Here is a 27,992-nt window from a genome sequence, read left to right as displayed (position 1 = left end):
ACAGTCACATCACACGATATTCTTTGCTGTTTGAAATCATAACTGAGAATAACATGGCTTCTTTACGCGGTGGGCAGAGGAGGTGACCAAAAGGACACGCTGTCATATATTTAGACTAACGGGAACACGCTGATAACGTTCCCTACACTGACAGGACCAGAGTTTATTCGCCAGTGGAAAACTTCATACCAGAGTACAGCTGAGCCAAAAGGGAATATTCTAACTTCTGAGAGTATTTTTCTCTCCACATTTCCTCCTCCTCCTTCTCTCGCTCTCTCGGGGATCCAGTCAGATCCAGTCTGGAAGAAGCGGACGTCTTGGTGCGAGATAATCGTCAGATGATATGAGTTAATGAGGCGGAGATGCAAGGAGACAGACTCAGACGCGCTACTCTCATGCCAGGACAGGTGTGCCACCAGTGAGAGCGAGAGGAGGAGAAAACGAAAGGCGCAAAGAGAATAAAGAGGGTGGTTGGGTAGACATCAAGCGGAGAAGAAGTCACTTTCCAGGTTCTCGATATGGAAACCGGGCAGAGCGCACCGGCGTCGGACATGGGGGGAGACCACACAGCTGGGGTGTGTGTGGTGGAGCGGGACCGGGACCGAGAGAGGGGCGACGTGTCCAGCCCCAGTCCACCGACTAAGCAGCGCTCTCTGCGGGTCGTCTACGTCTTGAACGATGGGCTTAAGTCGGTGATGGCGAGCAGCCCGGAGTCCGGAGCGCTACAGTGTTTGCAGAGAGCCTGCGATTCGGAGAGCGCCCTGCTCACCACCGTCACCTTCGGAAGGTTGGACTTTGGAGAAACATCAGTACTGGACAGTTTCTATGATGCAGGTACTTCACAGGAAAGTTACACAAGAGGGAGGGCGGGTTTGCACAAGTCAGACTTCTAACTGCAACTGTGCGAAAACTTTTTATTATTAAAACTAGGCAGCTGATATAAAACTAACTATCTATCTATCTATCTATCTATCTATCTATCTATCTATCTATCTATCTATCTATCATGCAGACTATTCTTCTTTTCCTTATTGCTGTCGGGAAAGCTTTCTTTTGTTCTTACAGTAATTCTGGTTGTGGTGGTCACATGATGAGACACGTACCTGTATTGGTGTTTGGGTAGCATGTAGTCTTGATGGTGGAAGAGGTACCAATACACAATGATAAAAATAAAATGGAATATAAACAAATATTCGAAGTAAGTACACAAGTGGTAAATAAAAAATGATACTACATATGTGTCAAAATAAAAGCGAAAGTGAAAAAAGAGGTTAAACTGAACTTCTTCAATTTAACTTACATTGAAATTATTCAAGATACTTTATTCTACAGTATGTTCACACTGTGGTAGAGATAAACTAGTATAGACATAAAGTAAGAGCTGAACCTTAACATACACTGCAACATACTCCAGCAGGTAGGATAAGTAAGACTCATGCTTGCAAGACTATGGTATGATCAGAGTACCTTTAGCTAAGTAATCTATGTTAATTCCTCATACACCCCATATGCTTTGATTCATTAGCACTAATAATATGTTATTATTAAATCAGGGGTTAAGTTGCATTTTAGTATTGTATTTGCATCAGATGTAAGTGCATAGGTTGTGAGTGGTTCCTGACTGTTGTGTTACAACAGTTGTAAGTTTATTGTAAGCTATGCAGTGAGATCACTGTTATAGTGCAGCATGCCTGAGCAGCATTGCTACCCTGGACTGTGATTTTGCAACACTAGTAGGTTTTTTCAGTAGTCAATAATTTGCTTGTAAACTTGTAGCCTTGTATTACATCATGACTTATCTTTTGCAAATAGGTTCATACAAATGATAGATGTCTCAAAGTTATACTAAAGTACTAAAATTACAGCAGTTGGGTATATATTTTTAAATTTTTTTTAAATCAAATACAAACCCGACTCTACTTCTGTACTTCAATAATATTTTGAATGCAGCAACTTTGTGTTTTGTAGAGGTACTTCGTCTTTTTTGCACCCTTTATCCTATGCACATACTATACACATACTCAAGCTCTAATCTTTCCAGCAGTAGGAATGTACTAATAGAAAAAGTTATCACTAAAAAAAGGTATGTCATGGGCTGATATCATACCCAGTTTGCAGTACAATAGTGAAAGCTTTTCTGTATGTTCACACACATAATTCTGCACAACTAGTTCAGCTGCTCTCTTATTCAGAGGAGATCTAATTGTAGTAGTAGTGCTACATGTTTGATTTTGCAGATTTCTGAAATCTCAGATATCCTGATACAATCTTAAAGAGATTGTGTAGATACTTGTTGGGAAAATATGTAAACCAATGAAATATGGAGCCACTCTTGCCATTAACAAGCAAATGACCGAAAATATGCACTTGAACGCTCTTATATTACTGGCTTTGGATGCTGAGTGTTACAACATTTAAACTCATTCGTATGAATCCAAGACAGAACTTGGCAATAGTGATCTTAGTGAGCCTTGTGAGTTGACATTATTTCTTGTTTATTTATTTGCTAACTCAACTGACACCTGTTGTTGTTAATGGTTAAATATATTAAACTCTGACCATAAATCGGTCAATGTTCCCCAAATAATTTTCAGTCACTTATTTCATAATTCTGTCTCCATTATGAAAAGATGACGCCCTTGAAAGCTCCTATTTTTAGGGGGAATGAAACCTGAGCTCTTCTTTAATTGCGAGCTATTTATACTAGGCAGCACCACAACTCAGCTGAGGAAGAGCCAGGCACATGTATGTTTTAGTCCCCTCAGATGCCCTGCAAGCATAGTAGGTAGGTCCGAGAGGATATAAAACTTGGCAGCAGATTGAGGGCATGTTGTTATTACCTCTGAGCTTCAGTAGAAAAAAATGTGGATTTTCCAGTCAGCATACTTGTCTGTACTTGCCTTTAACTGACTCATATACTCAGATTCTTCTATGCAGGAGGCTCTCGTGGGTGGGTGGGTGTTGTTTCCTAGAAAGAAAAAAAAAAGATTTCTAGGAAAGGATAACATTCACCAGTGCTTTCTCTGAATACCAAGGGCTTCCATCATGTATGTTCTTGTTCATGCTCATATCTTTCAATGGAGGAGCTCCCAACTGTGTCTCTTCTTGTTTCTTTTGTTTTCAACTCCACTCAAAACATTTCCCACATTTAATGAGGCCAAAGATCACGGGGCAGATGCAGCACAAAACTCAAAGGCAGATGTATTTCAAACTCAGCTCATTTGTCACCTCTGCAAATTGCATCAATGTTAAAGAGCTATGCTCTTATGTTGTTGCCTCCATCACTTCCTCCTTACAGACATTGCAGTCGTGGATATGAGCGACGTGTGTCGGCAGCCCTCCTTGTTTTACCACCTGGGCGTGAGGGAGAGCTTTGACATGGCCAACAATGTCATCTTATACCATGACACCGACCCCGACACTGCCCAGTCACTGAAGGTACACATGCACAAACTCCCATCAGTGTAACTAGTGTTCATGGACACCATTCCTTTACGTCTCCTTGGGACAAAATGATCTGCTGTGTTATTTACAGACTAACATGTCGTACAGTCAGTCCCACCAGCTGTTTAAAATAGCAATTCAGGAATAATACACTATGTCACTGTCCGAAAGTCTGGAAACATATTCTCACGTGCTCTTTATCTCCGCACAGGACATGGTGGCACAGAAAAACACAGTAAGTTTCTTATGTGTGCATGTTTTGTAAAGATTTATGTATGCACACCATCTGTTTCTATTTCTAGAGGAATATTCCTGGCAGATACCATTCACCCCCATGCAGAAATGCAGACAGGAATGCATATATATACACACATGCTCTCACACACATTGTGTACAAGTACACACATGTGTTAAATCATGAATGGCCGGCTCGAGAACGAGAGTCATATTACTTGTTAGTTTTCCTAGAAACTGACCTTCACTGTATGTACGCTGTCTTCTTTGTGTATATGTGTGTTTGTGTGTGGAGTAGGCTGCTCGTCCTCCACCGTTAGGTTTTCCCTGGGTTCAGTTGCCTCCAGAATACAGAGGCTCTGGACTGAGGAATAAAGTAGGTATCAGGCCTGCATCAAGGCATGCTGGGATATTCCCTAGTTGACTGATAATACTAACAGACAAGGAAGTGAGGCTGGAAAACAATGACCTCTCCCTGGGATGTTGTGTGGATAACAGATTAAAGCCCCTAACAACACAAAGGAAGCGATGGATAATCAGCTATAGCATGCATTAAGAGTGCTGGATGCATTTGCGTTTTTGCACCAAATTAAATTTGCATCATCTCAGAAAGAATCATGGGATTGCATTTAATCCCACTGTGGGGAATTTACCTAAAAAGTGTTTGTGAAACAATCCTCACTGAATATAATTGAACAGAGCTTAACAGGAGAAACTTACATGTGTAAATCAGAAGCAGCTAGTTGTTGTGGCCTAAAGTGCTGTCGGTCTGTGGCTGCTTGTTTGATGCATGAAATCATGATGGTGACTGCTTTAAAATGATGTGTGGTGCTGTGACAACCATACTATATAACTACAAATCTAGTGATATAGTAGTTAAATAAAAGATGTAGAAATATATGTTTTAAGAATGAACACAGCAAAAAGACAGTCAGCAGTGCGTGTAAAATTTGTCAGTCCTGAAATGCTTTGCCAAATACATGTACCTGCAAAGCTTATCATTTCAATTTCGGATTTAAAGGTAATCACATTTGTTCATTTTCAGAGCTGGAAGAAGAGGCAGAGGTTAGAGAGTGTTAGGTGGTTCTTGGTACATGAGGCTTATTACTTCTGGAAACCTTCACTGATGTAGTATGATGCTACCAAACAGTCTCAGTGGTGCACTGATCCTCTCATTAATCACTCTAATCCCTACTCTCACCTCCTTATTTCTCTCCACCTGGACCTCTTTTACACCTGGCATCTGCACAAAGCTGTCAAAGTGCTTTTCTTTCTGTAAACAACTTGTAATTAAACCTTCTCTCCTCGCTTTCTAGGCATCCAGTGGTAACTACTACTTCATCCCCTACATAGTCACTCCTAACCACGAGTATATGTGCTGTGAAAGTGATGCCCAACGGAGGGCAAGCGAGTACATGCAGCCCAACTGGGATAACCTGCTGGGTCCGCTGTGCGATCCCCTGACCGACCGCTTCACCAGCCTGCTGAAGGATATCCACGTAACATCCTGGTGAGATAAAAGTGAAAACAAGGGGCTGCTGTAATCCCACTATCATGGTTTCCCAGTACAGATGCATATGTAGACTGTAAAGTGCAACTATGTTTATTTTTCCTGTACTCACACAACCAACGTAACAGCTATGTGTGCTTAAAAACCACAACAACCAAACTGTTCTTGTCTTTAGCTCAAAACACAGCCCCCCCCCCCTCTCTCTCTCTCTGTGTGTGTGTGATGCATCAAGTTCCCATTTCATAGGAAATCAGAGGTTGATTAGTCAATACTGTGTCAGTCAACCACCTAACAGTGCTTCATGTCTGCCCCACCTTCCCTTCTGGAGCTTGGCAGAAACAGCACCTCACAGTCATTTACAAGAAAAGAACCCCCCCCCCCCCCCCCCCCCCCCCCCCCCAAAAAAAAAACAAACAAACAAAAAAAAAAAAAAAACCAAAAACCAATAAACAAAAAAGCACTAAGTAAGGAGTAATATAGGCTTTCAGCTAAATGTGGTGCCATACTTCGTTATGAAATGTAGTAAAACGGAAGTGTAAAGTAATAACGTAAGACAGAATTTACAAAACACCATCTGAATAACATACTTAAGTATAGTGTGTTATTACAGTACAATAAAAGTGCTTTATTTGGTGTGTTCTGGAAAGATAAATGTTAAATATATTGCAAAGTGTTGGAACATCAGATTAATCTCAAATTAACTTAATATTTACTTTTAAAATGAGTCATTTGCTGTGTCAACAATGGTTAAATGAGTTGTCACTGGTAAATGTATCATCCTAAAGCATGAACAAAAATAGCCTGTTCACAAGAAATATTACGTTATAACAGAAATCTGTGTCAAAATTCCACCTCCAATGTCGTGTGTAAGGGCACTGGTGTTATCTGCACACTCTGCACTGAAAATCAAGCAGATTTAATCACTTCTGTATGACTGTGATTCATTCTTTGCTTGTTTAAGCAAAACCTGCTATGACGCCTCACACAATGTCTTCCGAGTACTCACGTCACACCCTTGCTGACTCAGCAGCACTGTCTCCCCATTAACTTCAGAGTCCATTTTAAGATTCTGGTTTTAACTTAAGGTGCTTCAAGCACCAGCTTACATCAGTGAACTTTTACATCCTTTTGTCCCCAGCACACCCCTGAGGTCATCTGAGCAGGGCCTGCTAGCTGTGCATCATACAAGGCTAAAAGCTGAAGGAGACAGAGCTTTTCCAACAGTAACCCCCAGACTCTGAAAATCTCCCTCTGAGCTTGTGATAGGTGGACTCTGTTTTCTATCACAAAACAGCTAAAAACGAATCTTTTTAGACTTGTGTTTGGCTACCTTTTGTTGTTATCTTCTGGCATTTTGTCGTGAAGCATTTTGTGATGTTAGGTGCTTTAGAAATAAAATTAAAAAGGAGTTGGAGGTAATTATTCTAGGGATGTTCCATGCATTTGTTTTGCACAATGCAGTATTCCGACTGTAGGAGTCTATAGTGAGGATCATTGTTCATAGCTTTTTGTTAGTACTACTAACTGACCATTAGCACTCACTGTTTTGATGAGATTACTATTAAGTAATGTCTGTTTGCTGCAAAATAAGGGGTGGTCCACTAAAGTTGCAGGTCAAAAATTGTGCTTTAGATCAACATTAAAATGAAACCTTCTTTTCTTCCTCTGTTGCTTGTCTGTGTACATATAGTGCTTCCTTTAAGGACACCCTGCTCAACGATATCAGGAAGGCTAGGGAGAAGTACCAAGGAGAGGAGCTGGCTAAGGAGCTTTCACGCATTAAACTTCGAATTGATAACACAGAGGTCCTAACACAGGACATTGTCATGAACCTGCTGTTTTCCTACAGAGATATACAGGTACAAACACATCAAACATGACCTTCATTTCTTACTATCAGCTGGGAACTTCTTAAAAGTTATTACAGACTGAAGTTCAGAATGACATTTATATTCTAAATGCATTATCATTAGGTTCAAATTTAATGCCCCTTTTGTGGCTTCTCTGACAACCAGGACTATGATGCCATGGTGAAACTGGTGCAGACTCTGGAGATGCTGCCAACATGTGATCTGGCTACCCAGCCCATGATCCAGTTTCATTACTCCTTTGCCCTCAACAGGTACGCAGCAGCTGAATGAAACTTAACATTTTAATGCCCAAACCTTGTGGTAAAGCAGATTTATCTTCTTTAATTATTTTTAGGGATCCCACATTTTTGTTTTTTGTGCCTTTATTTCACTGAGGACATTCATGCTAACATATCATATAAAATGCACCATAAAATATGTAGTGTGGTGATATCAGGAGCTAAAAATATAGCAACTGCATGTCAAAAATGCAACAGACCACAAGTCTAGCATTCTGTGAAAAATAAATTTTTGTTGTTCAGGGGAAATTAAGTATACTGTATGATTTAACAACTTTAGCATCAATAACTTGAAGTATTCATTTTCTGTATGACTTTTTAGCCTTTCACAGCATTGTAGAGGGATTTTGGCTCAGCCTTCTTTTACATTTTCTTTAATGTTGCTTTTGTTTATTGAGGTTTAGAGGCACTTGTTTATACACAGCTCTCTTAAGGTTCCCCCACAGTATTTCAGTCAGATTGGAGTCTGGACTTTTGCAACACCTCGATTCTTTTCTTTTTCAGCCATGCTGTTGTAAATTTTCTGCTGTGTTCAGGATTATTGTTCTGTTGCATAATCCTGCTTGAGCCAAGCTTTAGCTGTTGGAAGGTTACCTCACACTTACTCTAGAGTGATTTGGTATATAGAGAAGTTCATGGTCAAGTCAATGACTGCAAGGTGTCCAGGTCTTGAGGCTGCAAAGCAAGCCCACATCATCACCCCTCCACAACCATGCTGACAGTTGATATAAGGTCTTTATGCTGATATGCTGTGATTGGTTTTAACCAAACGTGGTGATGTGAAGTATGACCACATATCTACACTTTGCTTTTGTCTGTCCAAAGGATAATGTTCTGGTGGTCTTGCGGTTTGTTCAGATGGAACTTTCCAAACTTAAGCTGTCCTGCAGAGATACTTTCTCCAGGCAGCTTGTTCAGGCTTTCTCTCATTGTACTGTGACTAACTTTAACATTTAACATGCTAACTGAGGTGTTTAAAGTCTGTAGCTCTTGTTTTTTTGTTTGAAGTTTCTCGAAACATTACAAGATCTGATCGTAGGGTGAATTTGCTAGAACAGCCACTCCTGTGTTAACACACACCCGAATACTCCAGGCCAGTAAACTGCCCAAACTGCTTTTGAGGAGGTAGTTAGGCTGATGATCAGTTATCAAGTGCATTTAATTAGCGACACCTGGCTGGTACTTGCACTTTTAATTCCTATGGAAGTAATAAAGGTGTACTTCTCAGTCTCATGAAAATGTTTTCCTTCATGTGCCTGTGATATCAAATTCACCCTGTCATTAAGAACCACTATTGCACATGAATTTTTGCATGTACGTGCAGGAGGAATGCTCCTGGAGACAGGGAGCAGGCTCTCAGAGTGATGCTGCAGGTGTTGCAGTCCTGCGAACATCCTGCACCAGACATGTTCTGCCTCTGTGGACGAATCTACAAGGACATTTTTCTCGACTCTGACTGCAAAGACACTAAAAACAGGGACAACGCCATTCAGTGGTGAGAACACACATAAATAAATGCATCTTATTCACATCTTATTGTTTCCTTGTGTGTATTCATCTGTATTTCCTCTTCCACCTGTCAGGTACAGAAAGGGCTTTGAGCTGCAGCCCACTCTGTACTCGGGTATTAACCTAGCTGTCCTCCTCATAGTTGCTGGCCAGCAATTCGAGAGCTCCATGGAACTCAGAAAAATAGGTAACCTGATTCCCCCTTTGATTTGTTCTCAGCGTACTCTCAAGTCAATGTGAAACACCTAAGTTGTGTATTTTCAGCATTCAATTTGCGTTCAGTAGCTCCTTTCCTTGATATTTCTGTGGTACAAAAGTCAGCTGAGACCATGCCACTTCAGTTTCAATCAGACTGCAATTACAATGTTCACTTTTTGTCTTCTTATAATCAGGGGTGAGGTTGAACAGCTTGCTGGGGCGCAAGGGTTCCTTGGAAAAGATGAATAACTACTGGGACGTCGGCCAATTCTTCACCGTTAGCATGCTAGCGAGTGACATTCCTAAAGCTACTCAGGCTGCAGAGAAGCTCTTCAAGCTGAAGCCACCTGTTTGGTAAGAGAAAAGATCTTGTAAATATATAAAAGTTGCAATGTCAATGCATGTTTTTCATAATAAAGATTAGTTTTAAATTTTGGTCACATTCTGATCCCCAGGTCTCAATTTTTTAAAGATGTATTCTGCTTTCATAGTTGTAGTGAAGTATCAGGACATTCATCTTACAAAAGTACATTTGTTTTTATAATGTAACTCTTTTATTTAAGTAAGCCCAAACATGCTACAAAAAACAGTTTACAAAAACAAAATTTCAAGGAACTGTAAGTGTGATGCTTTTTATTTTAATGATTATAATTAAAGGATTATTCTATTCCATTCTATTCTATTCTATTCTATAATTGGTTGTATTTTCTTCCAGGTATTTGCGTTCAGTAGTGCAGAACTTACAGCTGATCCAAAGGTTTAAAAAGCAAAATGTGGAGCATTCTCCTCAGAGAGAGAAACTCAACTTCTGGATGGACATCATCGTCGAGGCCACACAGTGCACCACCAACAGACTGCGGTTTCCAGTATGTAAACATATACATGCACTGGTGCTGAAAAATGATGACTGAGGGGTTCAAAATCAAATGTTTTGGTGTTTGTGTTTACAGGTGCTGATTCTGGAGCCGACCAAAGTTTACCAGCCGTCCTATGTGTCCATCAACAATGAGGCTGAAGAGAAGAACGTCTCCATCTGGCATGTTTCTCCTGCTGAAACGGTCAGAGCATTGCCCATCTAATTCTCTTGCTATTTGGAATATTGTCCTCCACTCGGAAAAATTCAAAATATTAAATAAAAATTAATTAAAAATGGTGAATCGCTTAAACTAAATCAGACAACTTGTATGCAAACAGAAGGAACTTTGATGTGAAATCTTCCATCACATATTGAGACATAATAACACGTAATTACACAAACTCATTGCACCCTCATTTTGTGCACAGTATTTTAATTGCATTTACCTGAGTATACCAGGGTGAAGTACCACCAGTATTACCAGTAATTTTTTTTTTTTTTTTTTTGTAAGGGGTACATGGAGGTTTGGGCTCAGATAGTTCTGGGATTCAAGTTTTATTTTGCACCCATGTGGAGTAGTCTGTTTAAAGATTGCTGACGCATCATTGACACTTAAAGCTGAGCCAGCATTAACTAAATTTGCTTCACCTATGCTAATTCAGAAATCCTAGAGGGCTGGAGCCATCCAACTAAGTAGACACAAACATATACATATACGCATGTTTGTTCATTTACCTGCTAGAACCTACTGGAACAAAATGTTAGAGCTGGAACACTTTATCTGTTGATTAGACAAATGACCTTTATTCTGCATGCTCTCTCATTTTCTTCATTTTTTAGATTAGATATAGAGCAAAAACTTATGCTTTGATTCTGTATGAATATATGACCAAGTAGTCAAAACAATTTGTAAAATTTAAGGATTAACTTCTGTTTTTTATTACAGAAAGGTATTCATGAGTGGAACTTCACTGCAATGTCCATCAAAGGCATTAGGTATGCAAGAGACATGTTTGGGATTAGGCAATAGCAACAAATAGAAATAAATAGAAAATGCATACTTTAATTCAAATCAAATTTCTCTTGTGGTTTTATGGGTCTGGGCTGCAATTGTAGTAACTCAGGGAACTTAGGAGTGGTGCAAACCAGCATATAAATTGTGGCTTCCTGCAGTTATATCCATAATACATGAAGTAAACAGAAGAATTAGGTGCCAGGAACATCATTAGGGATCTCCAGCTGACCTGTTCAGCCTCAATATTCAAAACAGTGACGTATTGTGCAAAGCTGCAATTACGTAATCAGTGCAACCGGAGGAGGAAGAAAGAAAAAAAATGCAAATATCAGTAAGGACATTCCTCATGGTTGATGGCCAGTGGTTACTGTGAAAAAAAAAAACATCACCCATGCTCTTAAATACAATTTGAAGATCCAGGTAAAAGTTTGACTACAGAATTCATGTTAGAATACAATCAACACAATTTGATTGTCTGCTCTCCTGCTTACCAATCTAAATTACTCCTTTATATCCATGTATTATTATCATATTGAGAGCAAATATACGTTTTTTGCACACTAATGAGATTTACTTTCGTCTGTGAAAAGGACTGTGTTATAAAATATAGCATAAAGAAGAGTTAAATGAAATAAAGACCAGTGCCCAGCCTAATGTGGCCCTTCTGTCTGCAGTATCAGTAAGTTCGATGAGCGTTGCTGCTTCCTCTACGTCCACGATAACTCGGATGACTTCCAGATCTATTTCTCTACTGAGGAGCAGTGCGGTCGGTGAGGACAAACACCTCTAGATGTATTTGTGTAGGTGTGTGTTTGTCATGTGTCCGTCCGTGTTTGTGTTATATATACTATATGCGCAGATGTGATCTGAAGGCCAAGAACTGCAACTAACTGTAATAATGTCTGTGTCTGGTTATGTGTCTCAGGTTCTGCTCCATGGTGAAAGAGATGATATCTGATGGTACTGGGAATGCTGTGGAGCTGGAGGGGGAGGGTGATGGAGATACGCTAGAGGTGAGTGTGAGCTTGAAAGTGTGCTAACACACACACACACACACACACATATACATATATATATATATATATATATATATATATATATATATATATATATATATATATATATATATATATATATATATATATATATATATATGTGTGTGTGTGTGTGTGTGTGTGTGTGTGTGAGAGAGAGATATTTATTGTAAAATATGGCAAATATGTAATTTCTATGCGTGTTTTTCTGTGCTGCAGTATGAATATGACACCGATGAGACAGGGGAAAGGGTAGTGTTGGGTCGTGGCACCTATGGAGTGGTGTATGCTGGGAGAGATCTCAGCAACCAAGTCCGAATTGCCATCAAAGAGATCCCTGAAAGAGACAGCAGGTAGGTTGACCTACCAACCTACATTCATGGTTCCACGTCTTTTTGGCATAGCTGCAAAACAAAAGAAATGCATAAAATTTACTTAATGTATATAATAATTAAAATATTTCAATTTTACTGAAAGGAGAACTCATGGCAAATTCAGTTTTTTTCTTCCACATAAATAAAAGTAAATGCAGTAACTGCATTTAGTATATTTAAGAGTTTATTATGTTGTAGTAACACAAAGAGCAAACAGTCTTTATTTTACAGTTGAACTTAAATCACACAAAAACAAATAGGACCTTGCAGCAATGTTTTACCAGTATTTAATTTTTAATAATTTACTTTGCAGCAAATGTGTCTGGATTATTGGACAATGAACAGATAATGTTATTTCCAGTGTTAATACCAATGTGAATGTAGTTAATGATAAAACAGAACCTACACAAATAACACACAAAGCAAGGGTACGAAATGCAATTTGTCTTTTCTGATGTCTGTTTTCTTTTCCCTGGACAGGTACTCTCAGCCCCTTCATGAAGAGATCGCTCTTCACAAGTACCTGAAGCACAGGAACATTGTTCAGTATTTGGGCTCCATTTCTGAGAATGGATACATTAAGATCTTCATGGAACAAGTGCCTGGAGGTATGTTTGTACAAACCACAGAAAGAGACACAGTTCTGTGTAATAGAAGCTGTCTTGTGTTACCTCCTATTAGGTAGCCTTACTGCGGTATACATCTAGTTTAGCCTCAGTGAAAAGGTAAAAAAAATGTCTTAAGCAGAAAAACAACATATAAGATATTGTGTCTAAATTATGTTTTCTCTAAAGCTTATCTAAAGCTTGCAATGCACAAATAATCTATTTCAGAGAGATATGCTTATGACCACCGAGTTGGTAATTAGTCTAACTAGCTGGGTATTTTTCCACCTTTAAGATAGGCTTTGGACACGCCTTCTTTCTTTTCTCCAGGAAGTCTGTCTGCATTGTTACGGTCGAAATGGGGCCCCCTGAAGGAGGCAACAATTATCTTCTACACCAGACAGATTCTGGAAGGTCTCCGATACCTGCATGAAAACCAGATCGTCCATCGAGACATCAAGGTAGAAGGAACCCTGCCTGCCATGATACATCTTTGAGGAAGACAGCTGTTAGTTCAATAGAGTGAAATGTCATTATGACTGAATTTCAAGTTAAAATTATTTTTTAAAGAAATTTACAAGTAGTCTTAGGTTTGAGCTTGTGGATACAAAGTTGTCTTGTCTGGAAGAAAAGACATTAAAGCATTGAGCATTACATAGGATGAACGAGTTTCTTGCTGACTGAGACATATATGGTCGAGTATTGTGGTCCTCAAGTCCAACCTAAAACCATTCATTTGTGTACCATCATGTGGGATCTCAGGCCAAAGTCTGATGCACAAAGGCGACCACATACTGGACACTCATGTTGGTTCTCGCCCTCAAAGCTGCGCACTTTTCCACTTGGCTACTTTGTCTCTCATTCTCATAAGCTTGCAACCTGTTAGCTGCCATGATTTTCTATTGTTTTACATCAATGTCACATTTCTGGAGGGATTTTTTTTAGGGTGTCTTTAGTCAGCTTTGGTCATTCTTAGCTGAGTGCTAGTTGGCATCTGAGCCTGCAAAAGTACATTCATGTTAAGATACATCAGTCAGTTTGACGTGCCTGAGACATAGGTGTTCTGAATTGATCGAGAGTGAGCAAGCAGATAAATCAGAAGTAGGTTTATGGGTGAATGACTTTAGAAATGAGGCTAAGAGACTGCTGACAGCTGACACACAAGAGGGACGAGAGACAGTGAGAGCCATAAATGTGTACAAATAGCAAAACTGAAGAGCTGGTCCTCGTACTGCAGGCGAGAAATTAGTAGACGAGGTGGGCCGACCAAAGATCCAATGAGAATGGGTTAGTGGGCATGCCCCTCAGAAAAAATCTCAGAACTCCAGGGAAACCTATCAGATCACACACATATGCATATGTATCACATAGGTGGAGAGAAAAAAAAGAACAACTAGAAAGAAACAGCACTGAAGATCATGGGGAACAATGACAGGGCCAAGTATAGAGCCTTGTGGAACCCCATTACTGATGGGGAAGTACTTTCAAATTCATCGGTCATGTCTTATGTGCATAATTGGAGATAATTCTGTAGGCTTCAGTTTAAATAATAATGACCCACATAGTTCAATCCATTTAAATCTCTCCTCATTTGTTTCATTTGTTTCTTTTTAGGGTGATAATGTGCTAGTTAACACCTACAGTGGTGTCTTGAAGATCTCTGACTTTGGTACCTCAAAACGGTTGGCAGGAGTCAATCCCTGTACAGAAACATTCACAGGTAACCTTTTCGATCATCTTGCAGAATTTGAATTTTACAACAGGTTTTAAAATACATATAAACACCCATCAAAACCCATAAAAACATAAAAAAAAAAACCCAACAAAAAACAACTAGAAACAAATGCTGAAATATACCTAAAATCTAAACAATGAGATTACAAAGGCATTAAATATAAGAAACAGCCTTTCAATATTACAATATCTATAAAAAACAATTTATATTATATTTCCCGTGTCAGTTTTGCTTTTTGAGAAGAGTCATTATTGCTAGAATATAGTTTAACACGGTGGTTTCATCTGATGTACCCTGAGAGCCATGTGCAATGTACACAAACACACAAGTCTTCAAACTGTTCAAAAGTATTAGCTTACTATTAAAATCATTCATGCCCTACTTTTAGCTGCTACTCCATGTAACAGCTATTGGTGACTAATTTCACCTGTTTTTGTGTAGCTAACATCCCAAAGCTGTTAGCTCATGTACCTTTTGTTTATGCTGTTAGCTAACCATTTAAACTGTTCATTGTCTATTTTCAGTTACTTATTCATTTTAGGAACCTGTTAGTGTTCTGTTCAAAGTTGTTGAGATCTGCTCAGTTATTTAACTTTAATTGTTTAACTAATCTTTCCATACTATCTCTACTTGTTCCCCAGTTATCCCCAGAGATATTTTGTTTCTAACTTCTCTCAACTGTTACTTATGAATGCAAAAACTGTTCATTTTGGCACAGATGTGGAGCTGTGACTGACAGAAATTTCAAACAATAGCCTAGGGATTAAGTTGAAGTTTGTAGTAACAGTAATCCCACGAAGTTCTCAGATGTGAACAACAATATAAAAACGTTCTGCTTGGAAGAAAAATGCACAATGAGCAATTTCATTTCTCTTTAATTCCAATGTCACAAAAAGACACACGAGTCCTGACCTGTCATACATAAACAGACTAATTCAGTCTGAGATGCATAAATGGAGTCTGAGATATGCTCACTCTCAGACTATGAGTGTAAATATCAAATGACCCTCAAAATGTCAAGAGCCACAATCAGCCTCTATGGAAACAGAGAGACACATGAGTGCATGCGAATGTACTGACATACACATTTATTGGCCATCTGGCCTTCTCCAGCGGCCAGCAAGGTGTGTAATTAGATTAGCTAATCAAGCAGAGGCAGAAGGGTGTTTACCTTTCATTAGGAGCTGTCTGTGTGTGTGTGTTTCCTTATCTGTTTCTTCTCTGGAGCATCACTTGCTCTTGTCTCACTCTCCTTTTTTATAGCTCTTGCTGGCTCTCTATTTACATCAGCATTTGGAGCAAATGCCAACCTGCACAGAATTTCTGAGCAGACTGGGAGACAAAATAAAATTCTTCTGAAATTATCTATCTTTAATCTTTGCCTTGCCTAATCATGGTCATGCAATAAAATGTCCAGTCAGGATATACACTGTTTTAAAAAAATATTAGCTAACAGAAGCAGCCTTTTGCTACTTCATAGTTTTGGTTTGCAAGTAAAAATGGATTTGTTGACACTCTTGCATCTCCTTCTGTGTTGCAAATGCTTACACGATATACTTCTCTACTTGAAGGTACCTTGCAGTACATGGCTCCAGAAATAATTGACAAGGGCCCTCGAGGCTATGGGGCACCAGCTGACATTTGGTCCCTGGGATGTACCATTATAGAAATGGCCACTGGGAAACCTCCCTTTCATGAGCTGGGGGAACCACAGGCAGCCATGTTTAAGGTAGACACTGAGCTTATTTGTGTTAGTTTGCCTATTTACTTATGAACCTTCGAATATAGAGTTTCCAGCCTTCAGAACTCCAGTTATTTGCAAAACACATGTTTATTTTCTTCTAACGCTAAATCGCTGTGGTCTCTCACTTCAGGTTGGCATGTTTAAAATTCACCCAGAGATTCCGGAGTCTTTGTCACAGGAGGCCAAGTCATTTATTCTACGTTGCTTTGAGCCCGACCCTCACAAGAGGGCCATCGCCTTGGACCTGCTCAGAGACACTTTTGTCAGGCACAACACCAAGGGCAAGAAGAGTAAGATCGCCTTCAAATCACCAGGTAAATACACACAGACATTGCTACAATGCCACAAAAATATCATCACATTTCCAAATGGGTTTTACTGCATGGTTTTTGTGATGCTCATGTAAATAGTAGTGCTATTTGATTAAAAAAATACAGGTGAGAAACCATGTTAAGTAATATCCAAACTGGTTTTTCTTCCCTTTGTGTGAGGTTATAAAACCACATAAATTTCTCACTGTCACAGCTGAGCAGCCGGTGCTTTTCAGATGTGAACCCAAATGCAGACCCAGGAGAACAGAACTTGAATTCAAACAAAGAGTGAGCCTTTATTTGGCTGATGGCGGCTGGAAACATGAAAACTAAGGAAACTATGATAGACTATGATACATGATGACTCGAATAACAGACTGACTATGATTAACTATGACATGGATAACAGACAACACAACACAGACAAAGAGAAACACGGGGCTTAAATACACTGAGGGATACCGAGGGGAATGAGACACAGAAGGAGAGCACAGCTGGGAGTAATCTGACATGACAAGACCAAGATGAAGCAAAACTCAATACATTGACATAGGACACAGACTTTCAAAGTAAAACAGGAAACATCACAGACACAGACTTGACTAGGGGATACAGTTGACAGGGCAGACCGTAACCATGGGTCACAGAAACAGAGCCCAAAAGACTAGAAAAGATAAACGATGACAAAATCAAAATTCAGTAATGATACAAAACTTAAAACACTGGGTCACTGACCCTGGACTGTGACACTCCCACCCAATCAGTGAAGGTCACACTATGCCACAGAAAATGACATTATTGCATTTAGGCTTCCTTACCCCAACCCTCAACATTTGACCAATGTCCAACCACCACAGTGGATTTAAAAAAAACATCATGTGATTAAAGCTTTAATTCAAGGGGTCTGACAAAAGCATTACATTAGCTGTTTAAGATTTACAGTCAATTATAGATAGTCCCTCATTCTCAGAGCTAAAAAAGTGATTGGATTGTTGACGGGGAGGCAGTTTCATGTCCAGGTGAGGACTGTACCTCATTATTTCATGGCAAATTACACAAATAAAAGAGCTGGAGTTAAAGTGTTGAACGTGCATTTGGCAGATTTTTACTGAGAATTTCAATATGAAGTCCAAAGAGAGTCCAATGAATGTGAGGGAGACCATCATTAGCCTGTAAAATCCAAAGAAACCGGTCAAATTTGTATGTTTTTTCCTAATAAAGCCTAACTAACCAAGTCAAGACTGCTCTTGAGAAAATATGTGTGTTATTGTCAAATTCTACAATCAGGTGACGCTTTCGTGAATTGAAATACAGACGAAGCAAGACGCAAACACCTGGTTACACATTTAAAAAAACAAGAACACCTGATTAGACTTTGCAGAATTTTATAAACAAAAAAAGAGCCAGTACAGTTTTGGAAAAAATGTTTTGACATGACCTGTCTCCCCAATGTGATGTTTGTGTATTGTATGTACAGTCGGCAAGGTCAGTCTCTTAATTACCCCTTGGGGATAAATAAAGTCTTCTGAATCTGAATCCGAAAACTAACATTAACTTGTACCAGAATGATGGGAAGATAAATATGTAGAGAAGGAGAGAAACAGCATTATCCAAAGCATATCTGGCAAACATCGTACAGGCAGTGTTATGGTAGTAGGCATGTATCGCTGCCAGTGGAGCTGGGTCACTAGGTTTTATTGATGGTGTGATACAAGTAGCAGGATGAAATGCAATGGCAAATGGCCATAAAAAGTCATATAATAAAGTTGAGTATGGGTAAAGGACAAAATGTCCTTATGTGTGAGTGTATTAAGTTTTAATTGTCTTGCCCATGTCTTTAGTCCTATTCTTCTTTTTATGTATTCTTCAGACTATATCCCTAACATCTCCCTGCCAGTGCAGGTGCAAGGCGAGGCCGCTGGCAGTAGCAGCAGTGAGCACGGCTCTGTGAGTCCCGACTGCGACGCGAAACACGACATATTCTTTGACAAGAGGAAAAGCTCTGGCTCCAAGAATCTGCTCAAACCTCCCAGTTCTAACTACCTGAGGTGTGTCTGAAAGCACATACTGAGATTTTGCATCAGACTGAGGTCGGATGGCATTAAGAAAACTGTTTCCTTTTAAAATATTGTTTTACAAATTATTAGAGCAATGAAACGATGTCTTTCTGCAAAGTAATCCTGCTGCTGGTGCTGAAGCTCAGATCATGTGAAACGATGTAAATGAATGAGTGCATCTGTGTGTGCAGATAGCAGGTGGCCTTATTGCACTCACACCGTCCTCCGCTGCCTTTTACAATACTAATTTAATGAGTCCTGATAATTTTACAAGCTTCAGCTGGTGGCTCTGCGCACATGCATGCACGTCACGCAGCGCTGACTCATGCTACTTCTGCACTTTCCTTTGCACACAGAGTAGCCAGGAGAAGCTTGTATCTGTAAATAAATTAAAGAGCACACTGCTGTAAATCATCTGTTCACTTCATGTCTTGTTTTATGTGTTTCTCAGGTAACTTTGTGTGTCTGTGTATGTGTGTTGCAGTGTGCCTGATGAGGGTTCAGTATCAGAGGACCGCTCTGTTCCCCCATCTCCTGAGGACAGGGACAGTGGTTTGTTCATGCTAAAGAAGGACAGCGAGAGACGGGCCATTCTGTACAAGGTCCTCAATGAAGACCAGGAAAAGGTCATCTCCAACCTCAGGGAAAATCACATGCAGGTGTGTGTGTGTCTACTTGTGTTATATATAGAGTGGAGATATAAGTCTGGTTCCACAAGCACACTCGGGGGACATATATTGTTGTGGAGAGAAAGGTCTGTTCACCTGGGCAAACATGATGACTCAGCTTTCCTGGAAGACCCAGTTTAACGTTTTGGTTATAAAAGTGGTGGCTTTGTCTCCAGGAAACAAGGGCAGATCTGGCGATTTTCAAAATCATAAGCCACATTTTACAGGTAACTTCTGCTAATCACAACCTCCAAAGAGCAGTTTATGTTGAGAATTTAATATAGGCTGGAAAGGCCACGCTTTCACTGATTCTTTTATTTACAGCACTGTATAAGTGTGGTGTAGATGCCCTGCTGAAGGAATATATTTTATGTATATAACCTACAGAGCCATACATACTAACACAAATTGCAATTTTTATCTAGAAATTTTTGCTACCTGCTCATCTGTTAATGACTCTGGAGTAGACGGTGTGCAGAAGAGTCAAGTGATACATCAAATCAAGTGCACACAGAGCTCTAAGCATAAAGCTGGGGTTAATGGGAAGAGTTGATAACCACCGTAATGAAATCTGGATCATGATACCCCAGCTGGGGTTTCAGATTTTACCAAACCAAAGAAAGCCTGGCTATGTTAGACTTGCTTCATATTATACCCCTATGATCTATGTCTGAACAATTTACAACACAGATTGTCATTACTGTTTCACTACCATGAATCCAGTGCAGTCACAGGGAGCCTAATTGCAATCTAAAAAAACTGTTGTTCCTGATACTTCCATTGGGGGGCGTAAGTGGTCTTTCAGAATACTAATATCCTTTCCTAGTGCTTGATAAAGAAATGTACTTTATTGCACAGGGTAAAATCCTAAAAGATAAAGATAAAACCCAACCAGGAACAAAAATCTACAAAATCACTAATAATTTTTTAATTTTTTATAATAATCTTAATAATATGGGCTTGTAATGCTACAGTTATTGATCACTAGGCTTAAATTGCACACTCTGCTAAAACTGTGCATAGGGTAGCGAGGATCTCCAGCTGTCCATCGATCACATCAAGCAGATCATCTGCATCCTTCGAGACTTCATCCATTCCCCGGAGCGGCGCGTCATGGCGGCCACCATCTCCAAGCTCAAGCTGGACCTCGACTTTGACTCCACATCCATCAACCAGATTCAGCTGGTGTTGTTTGGTTTCCAGGACTCGGTCAGCACTAACCCACACACACACACACACACACACACACACACACACACACGCACACACACACACACACACACACACACACACACACACACGTATGGTTTCATTCCAATGGTTTCATTAGAGAGCAATTTGGGGTTCAGTTTCTCGCCCAAGGATACTTTGGCATGCAGACTGGGGCAGCCAGGGATCAAATCACCAACCTTTGATTGGTAGATGATGAGCGCTACCTCCTCTGCCCTACCCAGAAAGAAGACTTCAGTTCAGTTTACTTTCTGTACCTTTCGTCTCTGACAATAATGACAGTTTGTTTTTTAATTGGTGTCCTTAACCGCCAATTAAAAAGGGCCTAAAAAGTATTTCCACGTTTTCCACTAGACATCTTGTCAAAAATGTGCAACCAGCTATAGTGAGTGTGGAATAGAATAGAATAGAATAGAATAATCCTTTAATTGTCCCACAAGGGGAAATTTGGTTGTAACAGCAGCAAAAAGACACATATACAAACAAACAGTACACAGGACACAGAACAGAAACATACACAATTTTTCTTAAATATTTACATTAAGGACAATGGTTACTATATACAGAGTATTGTACAGTTATTAAATTAAATAAAAATAACTACAAGTAAGAGGCAAACCAGGTTGTAGTGCGAAATCACGTGAATCACGTGAGTGTTGAAAAAAAACTACAAATAAAAGTGTCTATACTGTAAATGTCTGTGCTGACCTTCTCAGGTGAACAAGGTCCTGAGAAATCACCACATTAAACCCCACTGGATGTTTGCCATGGATAACATCATCCGACGAGCTGTGCAGGCTGCAATAACCATCCTTATACCAGGTGGGCATCTCTGGCAGCTGCAGCCTGTCATGAGCTTTTTACTCTATCTAGTGGACATTAACATCCATGCTATTTTACCTTTCTGATTTATGGTTAAGTAGTTTAAGTAGTAGAGTGCACGCAGAATGCCAACAACATAACATCAATTACCTTGACCTATGACTTTTTTATTAACACAATAGAGCTGCAGACCCACTTTGGCCCGGCGTCAGAGTGTGAAGGAGCAGAGAAGGAAGACGAGGTCGATGAGGAGGAAGCAGAGTTTGGACCCATTTTAGTGCAGCACACTGACGAGACGGGAACAACGTCCGATCCCACACACTCTGCGGTCAGCACTGTGAACTCCTCCCACTCCCATGAACATCAACGCTCACACCATCATCTAGGCGCCCAGCTGGGCAGGCTCAAACACGAAACCAACAGGTACCCACTTAATTAAATGTTTTGTTTACCACGGTTAAGGTCAGGTGGAAACCTTCACAGGCTCATGTGGAATTTTTTCTCCAGGCATGCATGCACAGGTTTCCACTTGTAACTGAAGCAGGAAGCGGAAAACAAGGACAGAACGTGAGGTTACAAGCATACCCACGTACACTGTCACTGTCACTTCGGGGCTGTTTATGATAGGTGGCTGGCATACCCACAGGGGCATGAAATGGAGCAAATTTCTGCACAGTCCCAATACACAAAACATTAAAAATAACAGCATGGTGCCAGTAATCACCTTAATCAGATGGTAATTACTGGCACCATGCTTCAATAATACAGAGAGGGGTTTTCCTCAGCTCTTACATTTGCATTTCAAGTTGTTTTGTTTTTCCTTACTGGCTCACAAATGTGGTCATGTGAGTGGCATCTATCAAACATAATAATGTCTTCATTCATACCATCAAGAGACATGTGATCAGTGATTTCATCATCACCTTTTTTTTAGCTTTTCCTTTACTGATTTGAGCTATTAGTAACTTCAACTTAAGACGCTTTAGATTTAATTATATTTACTAATCTTTTTCAGCCATTCATTCAGATTTTGGTATTTGTTGTCAGCATTTCTGCTTCATTTTTGCCTCTCAAACACTCTCAAACAACATACCTGCAGCTGACTCTCTGCAGACATTTGAATTTTTAATTGAGATAGCCTCATGGAAACTTTATTAATAAGTACCACAGTGGAAATGGGACTGCAAAGAACAGTCTGATACTCATGTTGACTTTGTAAAAACCGTCTGCATCTGCACTTTAGCCCTGTGCTTGTACATGTCGATTTAGTCATAATGTAAAAATCTACTTTTAGCTGCTTACTGCATATTTGATTTGGCATGGTTTTTACACTAGAGATAATCCCAAAGGCATTTATGTCTCCTCCTGAAATAGAACTGGGGATTTTCACTTGTTTGACAATTGTGTAACGCACTATAGTGCAGTTCTTATATTTAGCCATCGTACTGTGTAGCTATAGCTCTTACCAATAACGGACATTAATGCGTGTGTCCAAATCAGTTCCACTATGGAATTTCAAAGCAGGAAGTTTCAGTAATAAAATAGTTTGTCCAAACATCTTTACATCGTTTATACCAGGGGGAACTATAGAAATTAAATTAACAGATATTGTTGTTGTTGCAGGCTGCTGGATGAGCTGCTACAAAAGGAGAAGGAGTACCAGCAGGTCTTGAAAGCCACCCTGCAGCAGAGAACACATGATTTAGAGTTGGTCCAAGTCAGACACAGACCCCCAGGTAAACTGAATCACTCACACATTTCCATCCCTGCTAACAAAAAGTGCCATGTTTAAATATGCTTAACTTTTACAATCTGACTTCTAAACTGGTTCCACAAAAGACTTATTTCTCCAGGGAAGAAGGCTAGGAACATTTTGAAGGTATTTGCATGTTTAAGATGAGGCTGGATAATATAGAATTAAGTAAGATTTAATGTTATTTAATGTTGTTAATTTGTGGCTTTTTTGTTGCAATTTCTGAAAAAGAAGTTAATACATAAATATTGTAAATCAGAGACCACAGTCTATAAGATTAGATAAGTGACCCTGTATCCATATCCATAATGAGTTGAATTAGGAAAAGAATACTGGATAATAATGTTAGGGTTGAGTTAGGTTGGGATGCAACACTATATGCAAAAAATAAATATGTTAATTATAAATGTATGATAATATTCCAAAGATAATATTGTAAATGATTCAGCACTGCTGACATGTGCTTGACACTTAGTAGGTTATGTTTTTATATCTGAAACGTGATTCCCACCCAAAATAAAAAGGAATGTAAACTTGTAACCAGTTATGTAGGTACTACAACTGCCACCGTGAGGCTTCTAATCTCAAACAAATTAATGCCAGATAGCCAAGAGCAATAAACTCTACCAGCATCTGAACAAAGTTTAGTCATGGGAAGATTTCTGGGCTCCATGGAATAGATAAGGTAGTGAATGACCTCACAGTCTGCAGGAAGTGCTGAACAAGACTAGAGCCATTGTGAGACTGAGGGCTTCAGGCCAGAGCCATAAAATGTGATTTCCATGGGTCAGGGTGCAGATGGAGACGGGTGTGGGAGTGATCCTGTGTTGCTCGGTGTAGCGATTCCAAAATCTAACGTTTACACAGGAGTACAGAGGAAAAATGACAAAAATTGTCATTGTCCAAATAGTTGTGGATCGACCTGTATTAAGTCCTAGTTATCGTTCAGTTCATTCTTAAAAAATGTTTGTTCTAAACCTACAATGTTTGGAAACCTGTTGCTCTCAGTGGTAATGCTTATGGTATTTTTTTGTGGAAATCTGAAAACCAAGAATTCCTCAAATCCTGTTTGAGTTTTGAATTAAATCTTCTGCAGATGGGATCAGAAATTGTAATTGAGAGTTCGTTACTATATACTCCACCAGTATAAACAGTGAAAAAATACAAAATGCTATAGAATTTTTAGCAGCTTCTATTGCACATTCCTATTTCTATTAGTAAGTTAATGATATAGGGCTCATGTTCAGAACTGCTTGATCATGATACCAAAACACTTTTTTCTTCTTCTGTTATGAAAAAGAGGAAGTAGGGGGAAATAGATTGTACAGCTTAATCCAACAGGAAGATTTTAAATCTAAACAAATGCCTCTCCCTTGAATCTTTCTCAAAGACATTATAGCCTCCTTACCCAAGACTCTATTCTTTAGTGTAATTAATCTCCAATCCAGCTGGTTTATAACCCTCCTGAGAGCCTAATGGAAATTTGAAAGTGCAATCTCTCACACACTCTAATTTCTTTAGAGTGCTGCACCCAATGATAATGATAGGTATCGATTTTATGTCCTCTACTGATGATCCATATATTGTGAGAAAAGACTTCTTCCACTTCCACATATTGCAATTCAAATATTTGGGGGGGGGGGGGGGGGGTCAGACAGTTGGAGCAGCAGAACGTTAAGTGGTAATGTGTATATATTTCAGATTATCCTGTGAATTTAAGATAGAGCTATGCATTAATCAGTGGTTTGAGATTGGCTCTTTGCCGGGGACTTTTTCTCGTTGCGGCTGTTTTTAAAAGCCAGACATTATTTTGAAGTCCTTGTCTAGTTTAGTATACATCTCTTTGAAGTTGCACGTCAGCCTCGGGTTAGCTTGTGCAGCTAGTTTGACATGTATAGGTGCCAAAGTGATGATCCGACATTCTTGTGCTGTCGTCATGGAGAAGGGATCTTTAACCCTGTCATGCATGAATTATGACAACCTCAATCAGGATTTTTTTCTTAAGTATTTTATTTATCTTTAGGCATAAAAAGATGAATAAAGTACTTAAAAGAAAAATCCTGATTGAGGTTGTCATAATTCATGCATGACAGGGTTAAATAACAGTAATTACAATGAAATACGTCATACAAGTATATTAACATTAAACGACCACTGGGTGGCAGGGTATGGAGTGACACATCAGTGTCCAATGTAGTGTTTTATGTGCAAGTATACCATCAACACTGACACAAATACAAGAAAACAGCCTTTGGCTAGCTGCTCACTGTAGTGACCACTATGCGTGAAAGGGTTAATACTGAAGATCAACATGTACTTTGAGCGAAGTGTTCCTATACCTGCCGTTTCAGACATTTCACCTCCATCCATCCACCACATCCCAGCAGACCATGAGCCAGACAAGCAGCTCATCGACTGGCTGAAAGAGCAGGGCGCAGACCCCGACACCATAGACAAGGTTGAGTATCTTTATATAGACCATTAGTGTGCAGCTTACCATTCTAGTGCACCGTGGCAGTGAAGTGTCAATATAAAGTAAGAGTGCTTCTGTTTTTGTCCTAGTTTGTTCTTGAGGAATACACACTGACGGACATTCTTCGTGACGTTACCAAAGAGGACCTCCGGTGCCTACATCTACGGTATCTGCACATAAGTTATATAAAGCTACTCCTGCAGTCTGAGAAATAAACAAATTTCATAAAAGTTACACATTTCTTTTCAAGTACATGAAGAGTAAATCTTCATCATTGCCTCCTTGATATTTACCTTTTATAGGTCACTGACGTTCCAAACTCCTCTGATGTTCCAGAAATCATTAGAATGGTTAAATCACACCATTTTTCTTCCACAAGGTTTAATGGTATCTCACTGTATGAATAGCCTGTTCTGAAGGGGTCTGATGTCATTTTACCGTTTCTAACTTTTTTTACCGTTTATAACTGCAAAAGTCTTTTAGAAACTAGGGATGCTGCTGACCTCGGTTATCTCCTGTTACAGAGTAATAGGTCAGAGTTAAATAAAGTCAGACTTTTGCAAACATACAACAAAAGTTTGTTTTGCAGCTATAAAATACTTCACAACTGTTGACCCATTGCCATTAGCTTCTCCCATGACCTATAGTACTGCATACCAACTTAATAGATCAGCCCCACAGATTACCACTTATCACAAATATATGATTTAGCATTTTGACTCAGGTTCATATTAATAAAACAGCAACATTTTAACCAAAAAGAATGACAGATTGAATGATTTTGCTTTGTGACAAACCATTATTTCATATGCTCTTGCAGGATTTCCCACACAAGACTGCTGTACTGATGTGTTTGATAAGACTTTATCATCCTTTTTTTTTTTTTACTTCAAAGGACATAAGCGATAAGAGAGTTAACCTTACAGCCTTTCTTACTGCCTTTTTCAAGTTATACTTTTAGCTAATAATTAAAAAGCACATGTAGCTGTGATGTGCTGTAACAACATCTATACTTCCTTTCAGGGGCGGAATCCTCTGCCGGATCTGGCGAGCCATCCAGCGGCACAGAGAGCGAGACAGGCTGGCGAACGACAAGTGCTCAGAAAACAATGCATGATGGAGAAGTATTCTGTTGTGGGGAAAACACGCACATGTTCACACATTACCATGATCTCTCCTTTTTCTCTGCCTCTACAGTGCCTTTTTAAAAAAATGTTGTTTTTGTGTTGTATGTACAGGACTCACTGAATCCACGTAGAGTCCGACTTGACCAGACCAAAGTGCTTTAGTGCAGGCACTACTGTGTGTACCTTTGTCTTTGTGCTTGATATTTATGAAACATGCTCCCCTAATGTTTCTTCAGAGCATTGATTCTCAAGCTTTTTTGAAATATTCACCTTCAGAAGTGCCACAATTTTTGTATTTAAACAAGCACTACAGCCCTGAACTGTTTAGGGACTTTTCAGAAGTCACATGTGACCTCTTTAACTTGACTGCTCCCTAGTACAAGCACGTCATGTGGCATTAACGGGTGTCATGTTTACTGCCTTCACCTTCAGCCAAGCTCCAAATATGCAAATGTTTCTGGAGTTTGTTTCTGAAATTGTGCAAAATTCAAGAATGACAATAGCTTTAATTTCACATTGTGTCTTCGGCCATCCTAATGTCAAGGCTCTGTTTCTCCCAGAAGGACATGGCTTGAGAACCACTGCTTTAGGATGTTAAAATCTGCTGAATATTGGTACAGTCAGCTGTGCTGTCTATGATGAAAAGAGTCCTCGGCATTAAATGAATTTAGGTATCTGCTGTATTGCGCTCTGCATCTTTTAGACTTGCATTCTTCTAAGCAAACTGTCCTGCTTACCTTAAAATGTTGCGTGTCTCTGAATATACATTTCAGCCTAAAGCCTTAAATTAAACATAATGTAGCATGCACATATATCACTGCTGCTGATCACTGCCTTTAGATTTGTATGCATGTTATTTATTAGTCGTAACTACTCTCTTCTATTCTCTATCTGTATTTAATTTATTTTTTATTCCAACTGTCATATTATATGTTCTTTACAATTCCAATAAACCTGGAAAAAGCAAAATTTTTGGCTGATTTGCTTCAGCATCACCTCTTGGTTTTCAGGTATTTGTGCGAGGAAGAAATGAGTCCGGTCATTTTCCGTGTTTCCGCCAAATCATTAATGTTTGAATTTTCTGGCCGTTTCATTTTAAATGTTTTAAAACAGTGTTTAGGCCCATGAGGGAAAACTACACCAC

General features: G+C 39.4%; 1 protein-coding gene across 1 annotated transcript; it reads left to right on the top strand.

The window, feature by feature from the left end:
• Window positions 1–518: 518 nt before the first annotated feature.
• map3k15 (mitogen-activated protein kinase kinase kinase 15) lies at window positions 519–26,838 on the top strand. Its single transcript, XM_063483851.1, has 30 exons — window positions 519–834; window positions 3,299–3,438; window positions 3,656–3,679; window positions 3,977–4,054; window positions 4,995–5,188; window positions 6,879–7,047; window positions 7,204–7,310; window positions 8,662–8,832; window positions 8,921–9,033; window positions 9,239–9,398; window positions 9,760–9,910; window positions 9,995–10,102; window positions 10,847–10,896; window positions 11,590–11,685; window positions 11,841–11,928; window positions 12,169–12,302; window positions 12,804–12,931; window positions 13,259–13,389; window positions 14,543–14,648; window positions 16,235–16,392; window positions 16,538–16,721; window positions 18,589–18,766; window positions 19,260–19,434; window positions 20,467–20,652; window positions 21,390–21,495; window positions 21,678–21,918; window positions 23,119–23,231; window positions 25,600–25,706; window positions 25,811–25,887; window positions 26,745–26,838. The coding sequence occupies exons 1-30, from the start codon at window positions 519–521 to the stop codon at window positions 26,836–26,838; spliced, it is 4,083 nt and encodes a 1,360-aa protein (XP_063339921.1).
• Window positions 26,839–27,992: the final 1,154 nt, after the last annotated feature.

Source organism: Pelmatolapia mariae, linkage group LG9 (genome assembly GCF_036321145.2).
Source record: "Pelmatolapia mariae isolate MD_Pm_ZW linkage group LG9, Pm_UMD_F_2, whole genome shotgun sequence".
Classification (NCBI taxonomy): Eukaryota; Metazoa; Chordata; class Actinopteri; order Cichliformes; family Cichlidae; genus Pelmatolapia; species Pelmatolapia mariae.
Note: the sequence above shows the minus strand (reverse complement) of the source record. Positions and strands in the feature narration are given on the sequence as shown.

Bases quoted from the DNA above. Each gene is read 5' to 3' on its own strand.
- map3k15 (XM_063483851.1), top strand. From the start codon at position 519: ATGGAAACCGGGCAGAGCGCACCGGCGTCGGACATGGGGGGAGACCAC. The intron at 9,399-9,759 runs GTAAGAGAAAAG...ATTTTCTTCCAG, and splicing joins AAGCTGAAGCCACCTGTTTG to GTATTTGCGTTCAGTAGTGC. The intron at 23,232-25,599 runs GTAAACTGAATC...CTGCCGTTTCAG, and splicing joins AGTCAGACACAGACCCCCAG to ACATTTCACCTCCATCCATC.